Source organism: Leishmania mexicana, chromosome 28 (genome assembly GCF_000234665.1).
Source record: "Leishmania mexicana MHOM/GT/2001/U1103 complete genome, chromosome 28".
Classification (NCBI taxonomy): Eukaryota; Euglenozoa; class Kinetoplastea; order Trypanosomatida; family Trypanosomatidae; genus Leishmania; species Leishmania mexicana.
The window spans coordinates 44,237-60,176 of NC_018332.1; the positions used below are offsets into that span (position 1 = coordinate 44,237).

The 15,940-nt window shown below is 55.5% G+C and overlaps 4 protein-coding genes across 4 annotated transcripts; all 4 read left to right on the forward strand.

Moving 5' to 3' along the window:
- Window positions 1-967: 967 nt before the first annotated feature.
- LMXM_28_0160 (putative RNA binding protein) lies at window positions 968-1,558 on the forward strand (the record flags this gene model as incomplete). Its single annotated transcript, XM_003876800.1, has 1 exon — window positions 968-1,558. One exon carries the CDS (start codon window positions 968-970, stop codon window positions 1,556-1,558), a length of 591 nt encoding a protein of 196 aa, XP_003876849.1.
- A 2,180-nt stretch (window positions 1,559-3,738) lies between these two features.
- Window positions 3,739-5,010, forward strand: LMXM_28_0170 (putative phopshatase; the record flags this gene model as incomplete). Its single annotated transcript, XM_003876801.1, has 1 exon — window positions 3,739-5,010. One exon carries the CDS (start codon window positions 3,739-3,741, stop codon window positions 5,008-5,010), a length of 1,272 nt encoding a protein of 423 aa, XP_003876850.1.
- Window positions 5,011-6,282: 1,272 nt separating this feature from the next.
- Window positions 6,283-6,921, forward strand: LMXM_28_0180 (conserved hypothetical protein; the record flags this gene model as incomplete). The annotated part of the gene is made up of 1 exon (XM_003876802.1): window positions 6,283-6,921. One exon carries the CDS (start codon window positions 6,283-6,285, stop codon window positions 6,919-6,921), a length of 639 nt encoding a protein of 212 aa, XP_003876851.1.
- A 2,284-nt stretch (window positions 6,922-9,205) lies between these two features.
- LMXM_28_0190 (hypothetical protein, unknown function) lies at window positions 9,206-10,759 on the forward strand (the record flags this gene model as incomplete). Its single annotated transcript, XM_003876803.1, has 1 exon — window positions 9,206-10,759. One exon carries the CDS (start codon window positions 9,206-9,208, stop codon window positions 10,757-10,759), a length of 1,554 nt encoding a protein of 517 aa, XP_003876852.1.
- Window positions 10,760-15,940: the final 5,181 nt, after the last annotated feature.

A 15,940-nucleotide genomic window follows, 5' to 3' on the forward strand; every position in this document is an offset into this window, starting at 1 on the left:
CTCCGCTGCCGGTTTCATGCCGAGCTGGACACCGCTGCCTTTTCCCCTCGCTTACTCTGCCTTTGCTGTGCTTGCTTGTTTTGTACGGTTTGCTCTGCTTTTCTCTCGGTGCGCGGCACCCCTCCACACTAGCGCCGTTGCCAACTCGAAGTCTTACTAAAGAAGCACCTCCGTCCGCGGTGCAAGCTTGCACTTTGGCAACTCTGCTGGCTAGCGTAGAGGGTACATGCTCCGTCGCTAATCGTATGGGAGCTCCTTGAGATCCTCACCTCCCTCGCTACCGCCAGCGTATTTCCACGGGTGCGCCCCCTTCCTCTTTTTTCTGTTTGCTGCTATCTTTTAAGGCGAGTGTAGTGATGCTTCTCAGAATTCGCATCCTGGACTACAAACGGAGCTCGTATCGCCGACGCGCTAGCCTTTACACGGAAGCGCGATGCAGGACCAGTACCGCGTGTGCCGACGTGCGTCAGAGTTTCGTTGAAGAGGTTCATGTCTTGCTCTCCGCCATGCCGTCCTCCCTGCTGTCCAGATTGTCATCTTGCCACGTGCTCGGCACTCTTTTCACATGTTTTCTCTTCGCTTTTCATATCCCAAATCTTCTTTCACCCATGCCTTACCATCGACTGTCAGTCGTTGGTCGAGGTACACGATGCCAAGCAGGGCTGTGGTGCGCAAAAAGCACCGGCGCGATGCAAAGCGCAGAAAAGCGCAGGATGCAGGTGGCAGTCCATCCCAGTGCCTCGCGTCGGCCATCCTAGGAGACGGCGAGCCCAGTCTTCATCCCTCCCCGTCAGGGGCACGGTTGCCGCTCCTCACGGCGCAAACGGAGCCGAAAGTGTCACGTAAGCGCGCACCGGAGCTGTCGTCTACCGACCCGTCTTCATCGCCGAGCTCTATATCTGATGCTCCGGCGAGCTTAGCGCATCCGCTGAGGCGACGGCGGGTGGAGGCGCCTTCGCTGGAGCCGATGCCAGGAGGTCTGACGCGCAAGGAACGCCGGCGCTGGGAGACAAGCCGGCGGCTGGAGCGTCAAATGTCACGACTGAACTCGAAGGCTACGGCTGCGAAGGAGATGGTCGAGGAGGCAGCTGCTCAGCAGCGCGGCACGCCAAGTGATGATGTCCATGGTGATGTGGTCGCTGTGTCGGAGCCGAAACTGCGGCACGACCCCAAGTTCAAGCACGGCACGTTTTGGCGTGATCGGAAGGAGAAGAGGGCGCGCACGCTCTTTCTCGGCGGTATTCCCTCCGCGTTCTCCGTGAAGCAGGTGAAGGACTTCATTAGCACCGTGATAGACCTTGATCCTGACGCCACTGAATATGCGGATCAGGTTGGTCAGAACACAGAGGTAGTGGAGGAGGTCGATATGCTACCCGTAAAGCACCAGAGCAAGGTCAAGCACATGTACGTGACCATGGCATCCGTCCCACTTGCCGGCTGCGCCGCAGCGGTGCTGAACGGATACAAGGTGGAGGGAAGGGAGCTACGGTGTAACTTTGCAGCGGATAAGACGCAGCGTGAAGAGGCAATTCGGCGACGAAATGCCGTGCAGCGGTGAGTTCACGTGCGCCATAAACAAAAAGAGACGTCTGTTGATGCGCCAGTCTTCCAGGCACCACAGCGACACAAGGGGCACCCTTCATGATTGTCTCGTCCACGCAAGGCTTTTTTTTCCTTGGAGCGGCTTTCGTATTTGCGTCGGCGGTTTACGAGTGTAAGACGATAAGTGTGCACATGCACAACAGCCTCAAGAGTGAGCCGCGGCCCTCGAGACTCCGACGGAACGAGAGCAAAGAAGAAGTCGTTACCACGGCGTTTTGTTACGCACTGATGAGAGGTAGAGGGATACCTAATCCCGCTGTCATGGTTTTCCGCAGCACCGACTTCTCTCCTCGTCATCAATTCGGTGCTGGACTCGGTTGCCGAGCGCGAAAACGCGAGAGCTAGTTATCTGCCTGTGCTTGTGCAGTACTTGACCGCTTTCTCGAGTCGATTCTTCGGACCTTGACTCAATCCACTCTTCTTTTCGGTTCTCACTATCTCCCGCTCTTTCTCTCTCCTTTTTTTTTGTATTGACGCTCCCTGATGATATTGTCACGAGTCCGATTTCACGCCGAGGCACAGCTGTACGAGTGCACGCATTGCTCTTACTCCCTACACGTTCCGCGTGTCCGCGCTTGTGGGCGCACCAGTCTCATTCCATTTCTTTGTTTTCTTCGTTTCTCCCTTTCCTTCTTGTTCGGCACCGCTTCTACGAAGGTGCCAAGCGCGCGTCCATTCGACCTCAACGACAGTTGTGAGTCTGCTCCGAGGTTCCGCTTCCGCCTGCGAGTAGACTTGCATACATGCGCATGCGGCTTTGTATCTCCACGACGTGGTTGAGCGTCTGCTAGGAAACTGCGGTGTTCACTGCTGCTCAGGAGCAAGGGAACGCGCAGGCGTCTTGTCGGGAATCAGGGGAGGAGAGCTCCTTCTTCCGTTCCCGTCTCTCCCTAGTGCTCTGTTCTGCTTTCCAACTTCCATTCCTCTCGGCCTTTACGTGTGCGTGTTCAAAGGAAGGGTTTCCAGTAGACATCTCTGCGTCTTTTTTTCGTTCTCGCCTCTTGTCCGCACACCGCTCCTGCCTTAGGTCTCTTGCCGTCTTTCGTATTTTCAGGCTGTTTCGTGTCTTCTTTTTTTCCCCACCGCGTATATGTGCGCCAGAGCTCTCCCTCCCCTTTCTCCCCGAGGACTCTGCTGTGTTGCTGTTACTGTTGCCGCGCTCAAAATGTGATCGGCGTTTTATGTTCCGTCGTCACCGCTGCTCATTTCTTTTCAAACCTTGTTCGGCTTTTCTGACATCCCCTCATCGGTGTTCACTTCTGCTGCAGCACAGGCGAAAGGCCCCGGCGGCCATTCATCTGCTTTTACCCACTCGCTCTACCAGAAAGGCGCTTATCGGGGACTTGAGCATAACTCCTCAGCTCTGTTCAATCTGCACCACTTAGCTTTACAAACGTGCTCACAGGCGGGGCACTCACTCACCGCACCGACATTATGGTATAGATGCTGCAAAGAAGAGTGAGTGATGACGAGTCTCGCCTCCCCTTGTACTCCCTCTCTCCCTCAGCTGATGAGATCATCTCCGACCTCCCTCCCTCCCTCCCCCATCCACTGCCCTGCGCTGAAACGAAGAACGAGTTAAAACAAAAGTTGGTTTCGTTGGAAATCGTGTCTGGTGTGCTGACTCGTTAGTTTCCAATTTCGAGGTCACCCATACGCCTACTCCCCTCTCTTCTTTCCGGCTTCCTCACCTACACATCGGTCACGAAGTTTCGCGCATGTATATATATAGATGCGGGCGGGGCTTAGTGAATTTCTTCTCAGCCCTCTTACCATGGGGAGGATGTCAACTGGTTTTACTACCTCGTCTGTGAGCTCAAGCCAGTCCCCACCCCTTGCTCAGTCCCCACCCACCCATCATTCCCGTTACCGGCTGAGAGGCATGATGGATAGGGAAGGGTGGGCTCTGGCCTTGCATAGAAGCCATCGAACGGATAATGAACAGCTCTGTAAGGCAGTTTCCCCCCTACCGGACAACGTCTAATATGGTTCGTGACATTGCCCGTAGGAAGCGGGAAAATGGGATGGAGTCCAGGAGCTCAAGAAAATGCCCTCCTCTCCTCCCCTCTCCTCTCTTTCTCTGATCTCACATGGGCAAGGGCAGGGTATAGCCACACCAAGTGGACGATCCAAACGATGAGCAACTGTCCTCCCGTCTCAAGCTTCTGCGACTTTGGGGAGTGGAAGTCGGAGGAGGACGGCTCAGCGGACTCATGCTCTTCCAATTTCTCTTCTTCGCCCAAGGCACCCTACCTCGTCTATAAGCAGTCCAACTCCGCGACTGGGGCACTCGGCAAGGCACAGCGCAAGCTCAGCGCCCTCTCGCTGTCTGACACAGAAGAGGAGCTGCGTGCCGAAATCGAGCAAAGCAGGTTGTCTCTGGAATGTAACCTGTCGGCACTGAGGCTGTCAGCAGTGCCGTCTGATGTTCCACTCAACATCTTGCGTAAGATTTCTCTGTCGGAGAACCAACTAGTCTCGTTGCCGGATGGGCTGTTCTTAAGCGGATCCTTCGGTGCGCTGGTTGAGTTGGTCCTGAATACGAATCTGCTCACGTCCCTCCCGCTGTCTCTCTTTTATCTCCCACATCTTCAGGTGCTTTCAGTGAACAACAACTCGCTGACGTCGCTGCCATTTGAGAATGTGATAGGGGCAGAGCGCAACGCGGCGGGCGATCCGTTCCTGCCCTCGGTGCGGCGTATTGGGATGGAGTCGAATCAACTCCAGCTCCTGCCGTTGTCCTTGCTGGAGTGGTGCCCCTCGCTGGAGGAGCTGTTCTTGGCCATGAACGAGGCAATGCTCGACGATCCCGTGCCGTATGACCGTCTTCTGACGATACGCCGTCTTTCCAGCAAACGTGTCGTGCTCCGAGTTGATAATCGCCCTCGTTTTGTGAGGCAGATTGAGGTGCAGTGCTGGGCTGCGACTCTGCCATGGCTGCAAGTCGAGCTCAACAAGATCTATCCTGACAAGGTGCTGGATTATCTCTTCCTAGGATCCCTGCGTACCGCGCAAACGGTGACTGTGTACCACGATCTAGACATCTGCTATGTCCTGACTGTGGGGCGCGAGTTGGAGGTGGTAATTGAACCGTGGATGCAGCAGCTTGTCCTCCCTGTGAACGACTTCCCGGAGCAGAGCATGGTGCCCGTCTTTGATGACGCCTTTAGGTTCATTGACGAGGCACGATCGCACAAAAAGGGCGTCCTCATCCACTGCTTTGCTGGTCTTTCCAGGTCCGTGACGATTGCGGTGGCCTATCTAATGCATCTCAAGGGCATCACACGCGATGATGCACTTGCCTTGGTGCGCCTTGCGAGGCCGGCGGCACGGCCAAATGACGGTTTTCTTCGCGAGTTGCGCGTCTACGAGGAGATGTTGCACAGTCGCTGCGTCAGTCACGAGTAGGACGGGGAGAGGGAAAGGGATTGCGCATGCCATCCTCGAGAGGTCACTTTTTGCATCTCTGCTTGCGCGGGGGATGTGCTGTACCTCTGTAGTCTTTTCTGTTTCCCTTCCGATCGGCGTGCGTGCACTTCTCTCCACCCCTCTCCTTCCCCTTTCGCATGAGTGCACGCCCGACGTAGAGTGTTTGTGTGCATCATCGGTGTCGATGGCCTCCCCCCTCTCCTTTTCTGGAAAGGCGTGTATGGGCTGTTGTCCGTCTCCCTGAGCTTCTGCGCGGCAGCCACGATGGAGTGTGCGCCCGCTAAAGACGGAATCGTTTGCTTCTCTTTCTCTTTTCTTTTCAGTCCTTTCCCGACCCCTTTCCTCCTGGAGTATGCCCTGATTAGCCAACTTCGTGTCCGCTCATTGGTTTGTTAGCTAGAAGGACGGAGGCGGAAGAGAGTCCGAGGGAACGGCATGACACAGCACTGTAGGCCCAGGCGAGCATCCACACACGAGGTGGAGACAAATCGGGATGTGCTGTAATTATGCGGTAACTGAACCAACAACACGTTCACTCGCGAGGGGATGTATCGCAAGCCGTCCCGTTGTCTGCATACAGGGACGGGTGAGCGTGTGTCTCGGTGCGCCTGCATGTGGGTGCTTGAAGCCATCGCGCACCGTATTGATGCGGGATTCAGTGTCGTGTCGCTCATTTTCGCTGCGGGCATAGTATGAGGATGGCTTTCGGAGGTCGGAAGAAAGTGGAGAAGTGAATGGGGTTGTGCCTGTGATGCGTACCGGAGGTGGTTCTGTGCCTTGTAATCTGCTGTCTATTGTTGCGCCCGCAGCGTGGCACGCCGGCGTGTTTCTGTGGGGCTACCTTCCCACATTTGGCTCCTCCGTCCTCTCCTCTCCTTTTCTTTGTAAAGTCGAAACAAAGACCTCCTCAGTTGGATGGTGGAGGGCCCGAGCACGCCAAACAGCCAAGAAAAACGGCACTGCCTGGGCGTGTCTCCTTTGGCGTTCGGGACGCCGTCGCTTCGGACGCCACTCTCCTTTTTTCTCTTTCCCTCTCCTCGTTGACTTACCTTGTTGATGTTTGGTACGTCTGAGAGGGAGGGGGACCAATGAGAAAACATTACGCCTTCCGGCTCCGGGCGGGCGGAGTCCGAAAGCGGTGAGGTGTCGAAAGGCGGCTTTTTTTGCCCTCGCTCCGTTCTGCTGTGGCTTTATCATCTGCTGTTCTCCTCTCCTCCTCCACCCTGACCATATCCACACTCAACGCAGTGCATGAGTGTACCGCATCAAATGTCTTTCTGTGTGTGGCGGGCCGTCTTTTACGCCTCCGTCTGGACGGCGGGGGACTTCTTTGCGCAGTTCTACGCCGCACACAAGGAGGCGGCGGCGCGGCGTGCCTCCGGCGAGAAGCGGAAAGGCCCGCGCCCGAGTGGAGCGCAGATGCTTGCGATGCTCGACAAGGAGCGCCTTGGGCAGAACACGCTCTTTGGACTTTTCGTCGGCGGCTTTATTGGCCAGTATGAGCGCTTCCTCCCCCGCATCTTCGGCACATTAACACGTAACGCCACACCGTGCCTATGCTCTCTCGGGCTACAGCAGCTGGCAGTGACACCTCTCATTCTCTGGTCCTACTTCAATGCCATGACCGCAGCGCGTGGAGGGGTAAGCGACCCGAGTTTCATGAATGCACACAGCTTCGGGGCACATCAGCGACACGACATCGCTAGTGTGGAGCGCCACATCCTTCATGATGTGATGCCGTATCCGCTTCTCGCCTCATGGGGCGTGTATACGCCGCTCTTTATTCTTGCGTACATGGGCCCACTCCGTGCTTCCACCTTCCTGTCCAGCTGTCTTTTTGTGCCGTGGTGCGGCCTCGTCTCCCACACGCAGGGGAATGACCTCCTCTAGGCTCCAGTGCTTTTTGCATTGTACAACGCTCTCCGAAAGAAGAGTTATCGTTGCGTTTTGATGTATGCGTGCGTCTTCCTAAGCTGCGGTTATGGCAGCTGGCGCGGGCGCACCTCACTTGCAGACACCAAATGGTAGAAGAGAATGCCTCTCTCACACACCCACCCTGGCATTCCCTGTCGTTTCTTCGCTGTTGTTTGAGCCGTTTTGCTTCTCTCTTCTTGTGTGCGTGCATTCGCTTCTGCGTCCTTGTGTGTCGGCGTGGCTCCACTACTAGTAACAGCTATGCTGCGCCCATAGAAAGATATAGGGTGGCTATCTCTTTTCATACCTGTGCGGCGACTAATGCCTGCGCATAATGCGACTGCATCGTACCCGCTCCCCAAATCAACGTTTCCGTCCTCGCATGCGTGCGGTTGCTTGTCCATGCATCCTAATTGGGCCCTCTACTCCTGCGTAGATGATTGTGAGGCGAAGCGCAAGTGAGAGGAGTAGACAACATGCATCAGAAACGGACCACGTGGCTGTCTTTGCACGTTGCCGTGACACACGCAACACGCACACAAACTGCCACATGGCAGCCATTTTGTGTTGTCGCCAAAACGACCGACCTTCTACGTCATGGTCATCTTCTACCCACCCTGGTGTATGTCCCGCTGCTCTCTTGACCATCACTTGATCCTATGCTTTTTCCCTTTTTTCGGTTTCTTCCTCCTCTCTCTTTCACACTCCTCCTCCTCCGGGACTCTACGTTCACCGGCGTGGCACCTCGCGCCTCCTCTCTCATTCACGTCCTCTGATGGTCCCACACCGTCTTTCCGCGTCTCGCTTCTCTAGTCCTCTTACTACACGATAGTATCGTCGTGTAGTAACAACGGCATCACCTACTCAATATTCTGTCGCTTGGTTTGGTTTTTGTTTGTGCGCTTCTTTATTTCCCCTCGCCCCTGGTTGTGCTTTACGTGCTGTGTGGTTGGCTGCTGTCGACTTGTCTGTGCCTTTTTTGTGTTTTTGCTTCTCTTCGTTTATTTTTATTTCTTGCTTCGCTTGTGCCTTTAGTATTGCTCGAATACTGGTTTTGTGGACGGATCTCTGCGCTCCACGTACAGTTTTCTTGTGTCGCATCTCTCTACTCACGTCTTGTCCGTCTGTCTGTCCGTGTGTGTGTGTGTGTCGGAGCGGTCGCGTCCTTTTTTCGTCCCGGTTATCTTACCTTACGTGTTTTTGTGCTTCCCTTATCTCCTTACTCCTTTTGTTTTTCTTTTCTTCTGGCTCTTCTCTTGCTGCTGCCCGTTGTGATACTGTGCGTGCGGTTGGGTTCGGCCAACCCATCCAGTCTCATTTTTTATCCCTCGCGTCTTTTCTTCTTCGAAGAGTATTACCGGCAGCATCCGCACCCACACAAAGACCTTCCCGAGGGCCTTGATGCATCTCGCCTAGCCTCCAAAGATCAGTCGAGGCCGGAAGAAAGACACAGGCGCGGTGGCCTTGGCATCATCGCTGTTTTTCCTCCTCTGTGCAGGTGTCTTTAGGAGGATACCGAGTGTAGGTAAACGTACGTGGTTGGGAAAGAGTCGGCACAACGTATTCTGTTGCTTCACCGTACGTTGCGTTAACCGGTGCATCCAGTATGAGGAGCGCGCTTGTTTCTTTTTTTGCTGTATTTTGAGTGCACCGATTGGGTCTTTCGCCCTTTCCGCAGTGCGCCACAGCGTCGGCCCGTTCTTGGGTGTGGCCACCTCTTACGGTACTGCTTTGTTAGTCTCTCACCCCCTTCCCGCAGACACACACACAGACACAAGCGCACAGTGGGCTGCAGCACGTGCTAGCGCTGCTGCTCCGTGAACGAGTCTCTCTGCTTGATCACGCGCACGGAACCTCCTTTTCCTTCCTCCATCTCCGACCATTCGTGTGGACCTGCAGAACCGTGAATGCGTTGTAGCGCAGACTGTCCGGTCACAAGTATCGCGCTGAAGAGTTGCGAGCTTCACGGCGTGCGCGCGCGCGGTTTCTTTTTTGGGTGCGTGGGACATTCGCAGAACACACTCTCACCGACATCACAATGATCAGCGATAAGTGTGACTGTACAGAGGTGATGAGCTCTGCTAAGGTGTTACTGGGGAGTCCAACGGACTCGCCGCAGGAGGCGGTGCTTGATGGCAACTGCGGGCTGTCCACCTCAACAAGCGAGTGCTCGTCCCAGTCCAACTCCCATAGCCACCGGCGCAAAGTACCAGACAGTGCCCCCATCCCTGCCAGCAACTGCGGCTCCATCAACTCATGGATGCTCGTCATTGATGAGGAGGATCGGCAGGGGCGCATGCTGTATGACGGGCTCTCATCGCCTGAGGAGGAGCATCCGGTCCCGCAGCTCATGTGCAACGACGAGTGCCGCAAGTCTTCTTACCAACGTCAGGTGCAGCGGTGGCAGCAGGAGGAGACATCGTACTTGAAGCACGAAGGCTGGTGTGAGCACCGCCTTATCCTCCTCATGCAAGAGGCCTTCCGATCCAGCAGAGAAAACCTGAAGCATGCGTTCAGCGCTGGCGCCATATCGGTAGAGGCCTATGCCACTCGTCTGACGGGGCTCAAAAACGCGCTGCTGCAAATCAAGAAGGAGTACCGCCGAACGCTGCAGCGCACGCGAGATCGAAAGGGAGACTTGCCCAGCATTGCGAGCAAGGCTGTCACGTGCATCGCCTCCGTTTACCCATGGAGCAGCAGCGGTTTTGTAATGGGATTTGAGGAGAACGTCAGGTTTGGTCAGCTGGCGGGCGTGATGGGCAGCGGGACCCGACGTGGCACTCCAGTGGCGCCCCCGACGTCGCAGCAGTCCACCAACGTCGGTCTGGCTCCTTGCCGTGACGTGGCTCCGATATCAAAGGTGGTGAACCCTGGCATGTCTTCCGAGCACCTCAACGCCGCCGCGCCGCCGGGGAACGATATGGCGTCGTGTTACCAGGGACGGCGTCTCGTCACGCCCCACGTCACTCTCCGTCCTCTACCTCCTCGGCGTCAACTCTTCCGGAAGGGGATGGCTCCGGAGGGGTCTCTGCTCCTGTCGGCAGCGCACACCGGTACATCGGCGGATGGCGTCGCATTTACAATGGGACCTCCACTGGTGGAGAGCTTGAACCGCAGCTTCTTTGGTGTCTCCCCGAACTGCCTGTCGCCACACTCGCCGGTGCTGGTGCCACCAGCGTCCGTCACTGGCCCCTTCCGTGACGATGAGAGGCGATTTCTAGAAAAGCGCCAGCTTGTTGTACAGGGGATGTCGTTCGTCTCGTACTCGCTGGCGTCGAGCACTTTCATTTCGAGCCGGCGCGCCACCATTGCGTCGGTGACGATGAAAAAGAGACTGCATCTCGCCAAGGGCCAGGCGCCGCCTCCGACGTCGATTCCCGCTTCCTGCGCCACGGTGATGGACACGCCGATTTATCTACCTCCGCCCGCCTCCTTCGCGACAAGCAACTCTTTCCCAAAGACGAACCGGGCGAAGCACGACGGTGGAGGTGTAGGCACCAGCACAGTGGGTCTGAACCGTCGCATTAGCGAAGTAATGCCCTGGTCGTTGCCGTTCCTCGCTCCTGGCAACGACTCCTTCCATATAGACCTCTACCCGAATGCTCCTGTAGCACGTAGCCCGCCCCCGTACGAGCAGGCAGTCGCCGTATCAAGCGAATACAGGCCCGGGAACCTTGTGCGCCTCCCTTCGTGTTACCATCCCCAGGTTCCAGGCGATCGAATGTGTTACAACCACATGAGTCTCCGCTCACTTTTCTCTGAGATGCCGTCGGTGTCCATGGAGGAGGAGAAGTACGTCAAGGCGTTATGGTGACGTGGATGCTCGACCTTTGCAGGGGCGTCGCGACTCTCACAGTGCGTCTGTGTTTGGCAGGGATTCCGTTGCGCCTGGTGAGGAGGAATTTGTCACCAAATTCGAAAACGGAACACTGCCTGACACAGCGTCGCAGCACACAATGGTGTGATACTGAGCTGTGTGCATGGTAACACCGCTCTTTCAAATACCTATTTTGCCTTTCGCTATGCCGAGTGTGGCTGTCTGTCACCATCAGTCATGGCAAAGGTGGGGCGTTGACGATGCCTGCTGCATTTCTGAGAGGCCGTCGTGTCCCCTTCCCAGCGTATCTCCCGATTGGTACGGCTGTTTCTTTCCATCAACTTGTTTCTCACGTTGTTTTTGAGTGTGGACTGGGCGGCCCACCCCCACCCCTTCCCCCCGCACTTCTATCAGCGCACGGTGCTTCTTGTTGCACCGTCAGCTCCGTGACGGCTTGCCGTTCTTCACGGCGTCTACGATATTCGTGGCATTAGTTTGCCGTGCTTGTGGCCCTTTCTCTGTTCTTTTCATATTTCCCGATTGTTCGTTTGGTCTCTTCGAGTCTTTCTTGTAAGCCGTTTCCTTTCACATGATGGATGCTCGTGTTTGTGGCGGGACGAGTGCAAACACCCCTCCCCACGCCTGCTTTCCCTCCCCCTTTTCGTTTTTTTTCCTTGCCACTTGTTATGCGGTTTGCTGTGGTTTCGTGGCGATGTATCTCCAGTCCCTGTCTTTTCCCTCTCTCTCAGTATATAGCTTCCCTTTCTCTCTCGTGGCTTCGTTGTGAGAGGAGGTACCAATGCGCCTCCACGTGCATGGGTGTGCATCCGTATGTGTGTGTGCGCGGGCGCACTTGCCGCAGTGGTAGTATCGAATGGTCGGTGAAAGAGACGAAGAGGAAAGAGTATGTGGTCCTGGAAAGAGAGGAGCTCTTGCTAAATCGAGTAGGGACTTAGCACGGCGCGCACCTTCCATTTGGTGATATGCGGCTTCCTCTTTTATAGGGTTTTATGGGTGAGGTATTGCTCTTTTTTTCAAGACCTCGCTGCTCCTCCTCCGCCTCGCTCCTCTTCCCTTCTTGCCGCTGCGTCTCCTCGGCGTCTCCCTAATTCAAAATGAATTTTTTTTCCTCCTGTGCCCATGCTTGCTCTTTTTCTTTTGCTGTTGTTGTTTCCGCCTGGGTGCGTGTCTTTGTGTGCTGAATGCCCTCTTTCACCTCTTCTTCTGTTTCTCCTCTCTGCCTCAATCTCCCTCTGTGCGTGTGCGTGCGTGTGTGTTTGTGTGTGGCTGGCTCTCTTCCCCTCTTCCACCGAACCCCACCCACTCTTCCCTTCCTTTCTCCGCGTTCTTTTTTTTCCTCCTTTCGTGTAGTTGACCTGTAAAGTGTGGCACGTCGCCTTCCCACCGCTTTTTTGCGCACATGCGTGCGTGGCATCACTGATGACGGGCACTCTATTCATTCGTCTATTTCGCTTCCATGCGACCTCTCTTTTTCTGCCATGCTTTCGTTTCTTTCTTTTCTGTTATTTGCAGAGATGGTTTGTGTGGACTGTGTTTTGTCGACTGCCGGTCTGTGCGCTCAACCCCCGCTGGCAGGGTGATCTGTGGTGGATGCTGGGCGATTATGCGAAGACACGAAGTGCGTTGGCACACCGTGGGGTTTCCCCAGCGCGTTCACGCGCGTTTGATATGTTTTTTTTCTCCCCTTTCATCTCCACCGATTTTGCAGTACGGAAGTGCTTAGGCAAGAGGAGAGGCGGCGGAGGGGGGATGAGGTAAAGTTTGTGCACACAGGGGGAGTGACCTCCAGCGCCTGCACATACGCACGCGGGCACCCGGGTGGCGATTCTTTGCCTTGGTTGATGGTAGTAAAATTCGATTTGCTCTTTTTCTTCGTCCTCATCACGTGTGCCGCTGCGCGCGTCCAAGAAAACGGTGGGAGGGACGCGGAAGTGTTTGAATGGTAGCCAGCCTCGCTTCATCGCCCCGGATCGCCTAGAAAAAAAAAGCACTCATAATGTCAGTAAATAAGTCGGCAAAGTCGATCGTGTCCATGTTTGTGGCTACATTCTCCGGTCACGAAGCGTGTGTGGCTCAGATCCATCATTACCTTGCTACGCTACACGTTCCGCTGCTGCCAATAACAAGAAGGGGATAGTGCGCAGGCGGGAAACCAGCCAGGCCACGACGCGAGAGCATGTGCACTCCGAAGAGCAAAAAAAAGAAAAACCTCCTGTGAAGCGATGTGTGCCACACCTACAGCGAGTAGATAGCATGAGGGGACGACAACAGCTGAATATTATGTAAAATCGAAGAAGAAAAGTAACATGAAGAGCACTGAGTGCAGGATGGGAGCACATGTGGTGCTGTGTACAAGAGAGCGCTTGCGGTAGCCCTCATCCGTGCCCGCTCGCTCCCCTTTATTCGCGTATTCCTCTCTTGCTTCTCTGCTCGCCACCGCCACCGACACACCCTTGCGCGTTCACTTTTTTTCATTTTGTGTTGTCGGAGGGGGCGCACTCCTTATGGTTTCGTTTGCGTATTTTCGTTGTGTCGTGTGGACGTCCGCACGTCACACCGAATGAGGGGAGACAAAAACATTTATTAGTGGGATGAGCAGAGCGGAGTCGGCGTAACACAGGAGCCGAGGACACACAAGATATATAGTTTCAGATTCAGGGACAGACGGAAAGGCACCCCCCACCACCACCACCAAAAGAAACATTTAGCGCCGTAGCGCCTGGGACCGATTCGCCTCCCAGAGAGCTGTGGGCATGTGGGCATGTGCAGGGTGGGGGGCGCTCCGCCACCAGAGGAGTTTGTACGTGTCTGCTTTTTTCTTTAGGTTTTTCTTTGCACCGTTTTCGAGCCTATCTTTGGCTGCGTCTCTCCCTCTCGCTCCCTCCTCCGTTCTCTGTGATGTCTGCGAGGCACATCCTGTCGTCTGACTCCCCATCAGACCCCATCTCCGTTTTCCTCCCCCTCTCGCTTATTCCAATCGCACGGTCCTGCAGTGCAATGCCAGAAATAAAAAAAGTGAAAAGGAAGCAAGGAGAGAGGGGTTTCCTTTTCAGTACACGCGCACGCGCACACCGCACACGCACGCACTCTTTATTCGTTTTCTGGTCTCTCTCTGCGTGTGTGTGTGTACGCGTATATATGTGAACATGTGTCTCTGTGAAGCACCATTGCGCGAGGTTACAGCATGTCGCTGAACTCGGAAACGGAGCTCGAACGAGTATTATCAGACAATGCGCACCCCGAATGATTTTATTCACGTGGAGGAGGTAGGCAGTACTGTGTCGAAGTTGAGGTAGGCTTGCGTGCGTGGTGCCGTATGGGGTGCAAACGGATGGGACTGAAACTTTCTTTCAAACTCTCTTTGTATGTTTGCGCACACAAGACATATGCGGCGAAGTGGTGAAGCTCTGTCTTCGCTGCAAGAGCCATGGTCTGCACACGGACTTTCCAAAAAAAGAATGCATCTACTTCATTTTTCGAATGGGCTCCTCCTCACCAGTTTACCATGATACCGAGAAGCGACGAAGTCGGGACAGCGAAACCCGACATGACGCGCACTTGCACCCCACGGCAACTCGGAGAGAAGACTGCGATCGGCCAACGGACGCTCCACGTGAATAGGCGCACTCGGGTTTCCACAAGCGCGAAAAAGGGCTGCAAGAAGCGGCAGCGGCCACGGAATGCATGACTTTGTGTCGTCAGAAAGTCAACAGCGTGCACCTTTGGAAAGCCTTCGTGCAACAGGCGAAACAGTCGAGGATGTTACTCCGTAGCAAAGTGGAAAAGGAAGAGAGAGCGCAGCTCGGGAAAGGTTTCATTTCTCCTGCGAAGTAGTGCTTGACTCACCCCAGTTGACAGGTTGGCTGCGGCGTGCACCATCTTCACGGACGATGTCGAGGAGTCCGCCATGGAAACTTGCTGTGGTGACAGTAAGTGTTCCCGCCGCCAAGCATCCCGTCAGTCCCAACTTCCCTTTGGCGCAACGTCTGTGCGACGAGGGCGCTGAAAAGTACGGTACAAGCATCGTGCGACGGGAGTATCCGCCTTTTTCGAGAAGGGTACTTGATCAGTTGCGCTACCCAACACCACGAGGAGGTAGCACCAAGCATGACCAGCAGCAGCGACCCGCGAGGAGAGACGTTTATTCGTCAAACATCAAAGTTCTTCCGCACCCGTAGCGCACTACTCGTGGTCACGGAGGGAGGAGGGAGGGTTCACCTCCGTCTACGGGAGCAGATACATCTGTTATCGGCCAAGAAATTGCCGAGATCACGACGAGCATGAAAGGGGTTGCAAAACGCTTGCCGCCGAACAGGTCCACCGCGAAGAAAGCAACGACGGCAGTCCAAGCGGAACTGCGGGGACCGCAATGGAGGACAACGCTAGCAACAACAGCGGCTTCCCGCTCCTGCGCCGCGCTCTCTGCAAGCCTGCCTGAGGCGGTACATCAGCGCAGGCAGGACTTTCCACATCGGGGAGGGGGAGAGCTACATTCATGGGGAACAGTGTCAAGCGGATGGGGAGCGCAGTAGAAGGTCACTACACGGAGTGGCTGCGAAACCATCAGAAGTGGCGGTGTGTGTGTGTGTGTGTACATGGTCGCAGCCCAGCGGACAACATGGACAGACACGCAGAATGACACCTTGAGAACCGCGGCGACTCAAACGCAAGGCCCGATAGCGGCGCAGGCTAAGGAAGACCTAAGCGCCTCTGACCTCGCGCAGGACCCTGGACGCTGCCCGCGTGGATGAAGGCGCGCGGTCCACCCGAGTGTATCTGGCGCTGTTTGCCCAGCGCGTATGTAACGAGGGGACGGGAAAGGATGAGAAGTGCCTGTCTGACGCGCGGCCCGATTCCACGGCAGGACGGCTCGTCCCAGAGACGACCAGTATGTCGCCGTGGTGCGGTGTCGTTCGACGGACTGTGGTGTATGCGTGTGCGCCTGTTCACTTGCTCGCGGTAGAATGGCCACGTCGAAGAAAAAAGCTCCTTTTAGGTCTCTGATCTCTTCGATCTCTCTAAGCTCGCGGCTGGTGTGTGTGTGCGCGCTTTCGTGCTGAGGGGTGTTTGCCGTGCACTTCTTGGCTCCTCTACGTTCCGCTTTCTCACCTTCATGCCCTCGCCTTCAGAATAGACGAAGGGTTGATGATAGTTACG